The 6,363-nt window shown below is 39.5% G+C and overlaps 1 protein-coding gene across 1 annotated transcript; it reads left to right on the forward strand.

Moving 5' to 3' along the window:
- The first annotated feature begins 4,333 nt into the window (after window positions 1–4,333).
- On the forward strand, window positions 4,334–5,195 carry LOC125813084 (uncharacterized). Its single transcript, XM_049492575.1, has 3 exons — window positions 4,334–4,481; window positions 4,597–4,724; window positions 4,776–5,195. Exons 1-3 carry the CDS (start codon window positions 4,334–4,336, stop codon window positions 5,193–5,195), a joined length of 696 nt encoding a protein of 231 aa, XP_049348532.1.
- The last annotated feature ends 1,168 nt before the right edge of the window (window positions 5,196–6,363 follow it).

Genomic DNA, 6,363 nt, shown 5'->3' on the forward strand with positions numbered 1-6,363 from the left:
GGTCTCAAGTTTGAATAGGAATAGAAGGAAGAGATAAGGATATCAGAACTTTCAACAACCTTACTATTCAACATACTATCCTCCACTTAGGAGTAAACCCAACTAAGGCTAACATGAAAACAACATAGGAACCTTAATCAAGACATTCACAACTTATAATAAACCATCAACATACCAGTGCTTTTAAACTAGGAAAGTCCTCATTAAGCAACTCTTGCTCACAAACAACCTTACCAATACCACTCAAGGTCTCATATGGGTCTACCACACTGGGTCCAAACTCCTCAAACTCACTACACTTCTTAAGGTGAGATTATCAAGCAAGCCTAACTCATGAACATTAAGGACACTCAATGACTTTACCATCTAAGCACATTATCCCCCCCACTTAAGAGTAAGCCTATACAAGCTCTTTTAAACTTCATTTCTTTCCATTCTAAGGTCATAGAAAAACATCACTAAACCCTCACACTCATCACACAAGATGATTCTAAATCGAGGTGAATTATACTTCTACCCTTCTTAGAGAAGTCTACTCACTCAACCCATCAAAACATTCCTAAAACACCTCATTCATCAAACCTTTAAACATTCCTCAAAACTCATCATGACTTCCTACCATCAACACATATAACCATAAAGCAACCCATTCATACTAAAGACAACATCACAATCTATCATCTCAAGTCTAGCAAGTCACATAGCCATAATTTACATCAACACTCACCCTTTTCTCCCTCAATCCTTGTAGCATCAGCCCTTCGAGTAGTCACATCTTCAAGACCATCAGATTAGGAATAAGAGAGAGAACTTAGGAGTCAAATTCTATGGCACGACTTCAAGAATATGGAACAAGTGTAACTTCCTATCGTCCTATAGCCCCTTGCTCATAGATGTGTTGTGACTCACACCGATGAACAAGACTCTACTAGACGTGGCTTGTGAGACATCAATCCTAAAAAGCATTTCCAAAATCTTATGCTCTGATACCATGTTTGTCATGATCCAAGGCTAGCCCCTAGATGCAACACGACGTACTTGACCCCGAAGGGGTCTCATTCAAGCCTCATAACATTTCAATGCATTCTACAAGAGAAATAGTACGAAATTAAAACTTTATTAAAAACCATACAATCAAAATCATTTAAAAGACTTGAAACACAATAGAAGTCTATTGTCTCACATGGCCATCTAAATAACATCTTGAAAACTAAAGTAGGGACACAACCATTTACAATCGAAAGACTAACAAAGACTATTACATGAAAGAAAGGAAGTATCTAAACACTTGTCCTCGATCTATGAGGACATACCACTTAGGCTTGGAGAACCTCAAATCGAAGCTTAAACTAGAGAGAAAGGAACTCACTTGCCGGAACCTACACTTGTAGTAAAACATTAAGAAGAATGGGTTAGCACAATTAAGTACTAAGTCTGATAGACATGCAAAAACCATGCTTAAAACGAACATTTTATTTGAAAGTCATGCTTTTATGCCATTTTGATAAAGCCTCATGAACATAAGTATAAGAGGCATAATATTCAAACATAACCAACATACACATAATTTCTTCACATTAGGACATAATCAACATATAAACCATTAACTTCACATTAAACCTTCACCTCAAGTAACCCTCAAGCTATACCTTGTGCAATGTATGGATAGCGTCCCATACCACCATCCACACTAAAGTGCCACCTTAAGGTCACCACAAGTGAACTTACCATTCAACCTTTCCATCTTTACATAATACTCATACATAAGAGACATAAACATTTCATTAGACATATCATCACATAAGGACCATCACCTAAGACAACCCTAAGTCATACTTGTGGAATGTGCAAGTAGCATCCCATACTACTACTCACACTAAGTACTCCTTTGAAGTCACCATAGGCAAGGCACATTAATACTCATTAAGTCATAACAAGGAAGTAACTCATAATACAATCTAAGTATAGCATGCATCATCTCATTTAAGCATATAAGAGTCAACATTCTTCATTAGCTTCATTTAGGATACATTCATACATTAGCCATTAAGACTTAGAGAACTCACTATGACTCTCTCGAAGCCTACTTGTGCAATGCATGGATGGCATCCCATACTACCACCTACACTTCAAAGGGCTATTCAAGAAACCATAATGCACATCTCACATGATGGGAATAGGCATTAACCGACATAGACCATGAGAGCAAAATCATGGAATCCGGTGTCGTATGACCCCACACCGAAGGAAGGTATTCTACTTGCCTAAGGTAGAACTGGTAACATTTTAGCTTGGATGGAATCCACTAGCTAATATCCTATGTGCGCACATAGTTATGGGATATGAAATATGATCATTGAATTCCGGCTTAACGTAGGGAGAACCTCCATCTAACCATATCCTCTCAGTGCTTAGCCTCCATTCCCATAAAGTATTTCATTTTCATCAACATTATTGTACTTAAGAGGGCCACCAACATTAGGCCTACCTACCCAAGGTACATTACACAAGAAAGGGCCACAACTATTAGGTCTACATATTCAAGGTACATTAAGGATAGCTCATTGACTTTCTAAGAAGGGCCACCAACATTAGGTTTACCAATACAAGGTTCATCATTTCACACATGAAAGGGCCACCAACATTAGGTCTACCGCTTCAAGGTTTTAACATTACATTAGTTCCTAGACTACTCATGAAGGGCCACCACCATTAGGTCTACTGATCCAAGGTTTATCCTAGAATACTTTATCATTCATTCATTCATGAAAGGCTGCCAACATTAGGTCTACCAATTCAAGACATTAAAACATTAAGCAAGATACATTCATTATATAAGAAATGATGCCTAAGCCTACCAATTCAAGATATCACAATCACATTACTTCCATTTCTACAAGAAAAAGATGCATAAGCCTACCAATTTATGATATACAATTCATAGTAGAAAACCCTTCACATTCCATCATCAACATTCATGAGTATTAATTGAGAATATGCTTTCTATCACAACACTATTACATTCTAAACATGATCATTATACTATCATTGAATTAACATATATATATATATCCTTCACATCATAATCATACTTTGACCTTCATACCTTGCCTTTCAAGGCCATGGATCATATACACCCACCTACCTTAGATCAATACAATTTGGCAAGATCAATAACATAATTTCAACATACTATATCCGTATACACATAAACAACCCATATACTTCATAATCAATCAAATCTCAATCACAAATCACAACTTAAGAATTTAGGGGAAAACATGGGTTCTAAGAAGAAATCATCTTAATTTATCTTTAAATCCACAATTCATTCATAAATCAATGCAATAAAACCTTTGGAAATCTTTTAGAATCGAACCCATGCATAGATTGAAATCTAGGGTTTCGGGAAAAACATTGGAGACACGCTTGCCTTTGCCGAACCTAAGATAACTTTTACAGTGATGGACCACGGACCTAATCCACGGACAGTGGATGAGTCCACGGACCGTCCTGGCTGTCCTTGTTTCGTGGGTGGGGCTTGGTCTTGAAGGCCTTGACGTACGGATCAAGACCACGAGGCATGGATGGACCTACACCCCGTAGGTCCCTTTCGTGGTTCACCAAGTTGGGTTAGTTAGGGCAGTTTTGGGAAGGTTTGGGGTTAGGCTTTAGGGTCCTTCTCAAGGACCCCTAGGGTGGTCCTTGGGGAGTCGTACCTTGATTTTTAACCCCTAAACCCCTCAACCATAGCTCGGGATAACATTTTATCACATGAAACCCAAAACTAAACTTAAAACGAAAGTCGTTGAGCTCTATTTTCACCTACTAGATTTTAGGGTCGTTACAACTAGAAAGTCAGACATTGGAAGAAGCACATTTGTAGTTCAAGCTGCGCCTAGTCAAGCTGCTGATGATATTCGTGAAGAGATGGACCATATGAGAACAAAATTGGTTTAGTACTAAAGCATGTGACCGAAGGTGCAGAGAAGGTAAATGCGGTAAGTTATCTTACTAGAAATCCACCACCACTAGTTGAGGAATGCTACCTTGAGGAGGATGGTTATTTGGTGAATGATCAGACGGGGGTTTCCGAGCCAACGCCCAAGGTTCCAATTTGGATAATTAGCACCAAGGTCGGAACTATGGTAACTACAATCGAGAGGGAAACTATGTCCGGCATGGAAACTACAATCGCGACAACAGCTACAACTGGAACAAATATGGCAACCAATACGAGAGAGTTGGGCCTTATGTTCCACGTGCAAATTGAGAATTTTGCAATAGAGAAGTTGGGGTAGTATGTCATGGATTCGAGGATATGATGCAAAAGATGATGAAGTGGTTTGATGCGACTGATGAGATTGTGAAGGAGATGCAAAATGACTTGTCTGGAATCGGTCAAAAAGTTGATGCCCATGCAGTGTCAATCAAGCAACTTGAGCAAGAGATGAATCAGTTGTCCACTACAGTAAACCCACGTCAGCCTGGCACACTTTCTAGCAACATCATCCAGAATCCGAAAAATGCCTTATAAGGCCTTTTTGAAGCAAGGAACTCTAGTATTGTAATATTTTCTTCTATAAATCTTTTAAGGTTGTATGGCAGTCACCACTCGAGGAGGTAAACAAACCATTGATCCCCCTATGTCGTCTAAGGTTGAAACTGTGGAAGAAAAAGATGATGATGAGATCGAGGTTGTTGGAGAGTCCAAGGAAGTAGAGGTGAAGCAAAAATTTATTCCCATGCCTAGACCTCCATCGCCATTCCTATAGAGATTGGTGAAGAAAAATGAAGAAGGAAAATATCGCAGGTTCATTACTATGTTGAAGCAGCTTTCCATCAATGTTCCGTTGATAGAGGCTTTGGAGAAAATGCCTGGGTACATAAAATTTATGAAAGATTTAGTGACTAAGAAGAGGGCCGTCAGTTTTAAAGATGATGATAGGTTGCAACATTGCAGTGCTATTGCTACTAGGTCACTTGTGCAAAAGAAAGAGGATCCTGGTGCTTTCACTATTCCTTGTACCATCGGGTTGTTGCATTTTGCGAAGGTATTGTGTGATTTGGGTGCTAGTATTAATCTGTTGCCATTGTCTATCTACAAGAAGTTGGGTATAGGGGCTCCAAAACTGACTGCGATGCGATTACTCATGGCCGATAGAACTGTGAAGAAGCCCATTGGTGTTCTCTAAGATGTACTTGTGAAAGTGGAGTCGTTTATTTTTCTGGTAGATTTTGTGATATTGGATTGTGAGGTTGATTTTGAGGTTCCCATAATCCTAGGGAGACCATTCCTTGCTACTGGGCGTGCCTTGGTCGATATGGAGAGAGGGCAGATGAATTTCTAATTGAATAATGAAGAGGTAACTTTCAATGTCTGTAGGTCTATGAAACATGAAAGTGATCTCAAGTTAGTATCAGTGGTGAATCTTATTATGGAGCGAGGTTCTGATGTGTCTTTTGAAGAGAGGTTAGGTATTGATGCACTTGCAGCGGTAATGATGAATTTTGAGGGTGATGGTATTGAAGACTATGATGAATTAGTTGCCACACTTGATAGGTTCGAATTCCATTCCAAACCAAAAAGATTGGAGCTAGATATAAAGAATCGCGACTCTCCACCTGCAAAATCGTCTGTTAAAGAGGCTCCAAAATTGGAGCTTAAGGCTCTACCATCACATTTGAGGTGTGTATTCTTGGGGAGATATGGCACTTTACCAGCCATCCTTGCGGCCAATTTGAGTGAGATGCAAGTTGAGGCATTTGTTTCTGTGTTGAAGAGGTTCAATCGAGCTATTGGTTGGACTATTGTGGACATTATTGGGATCCCTCCTTGCATTTGTTCAGATAAAATCCAACTCATACCGTACACTAAGCCTAGTATCGAGCACCAAAGGACACTAAATTTGCCTATGCAACTGGTAGTAAAATAGGAAATCATCAAGTGGTTGGATGCTGGAGTCATATATCCCAAGCAAATAGTAGTTAGGTCTGTCCTGTTCAGTGCGTGCCCAAGAAAGGTGGGATTATTGTGGTTCTTAATCCAAAAAATGAGCTTGTTCTGATGTGACGTGTGACTGGATATGAGTATGCATGGACTACCAGAAATTGAATGGTTGGACAGAAAATGATCACTTCCCTATTCCTTTCATGGATCAGATGTTGGATCGCCTTGCTGGTAAGGGCTGGTATTGCTTTCTTGATGGTTATTCGGGCAACAATGAGATCTCCATTGCTCCGAAAGACCAAGAAAAGGCCACCTTCACTTGCCCTTATGGGACTTTCGCCTTCAAACGAATGCCTTTTGGGTTGTGTAATGATCCAACGACCTTCCAGCGTTGCATGATGTCGATATTTTCA

The sequence above is a fragment of the Solanum verrucosum genome, unplaced genomic scaffold, assembly GCF_900185275.1.
Source record: "Solanum verrucosum unplaced genomic scaffold, falcon-dt-bn FXZP01000256.1, whole genome shotgun sequence".
NCBI lineage: Eukaryota > Viridiplantae > Streptophyta > Magnoliopsida > Solanales > Solanaceae > Solanum > Solanum verrucosum.

What these genes read in the sequence shown, in the direction of transcription:
- LOC125813084 (XM_049492575.1), top strand. Translation starts at nt 4,334, where the DNA reads ATGATGAAGTGGTTTGATGCGACTGATGAGATTGTGAAGGAGATGCAA. An exon ending in GTCCACTACAGTAAACCCAC is followed by an intron (nt 4,482 to 4,596) that starts GTCAGCCTGGCA and finishes AAATCTTTTAAG; the next exon opens with GTTGTATGGCAGTCACCACT. An exon ending in GAGAGTCCAAGGAAGTAGAG is followed by an intron (nt 4,725 to 4,775) that starts GTGAAGCAAAAA and finishes CCATTCCTATAG; the next exon opens with AGATTGGTGAAGAAAAATGA.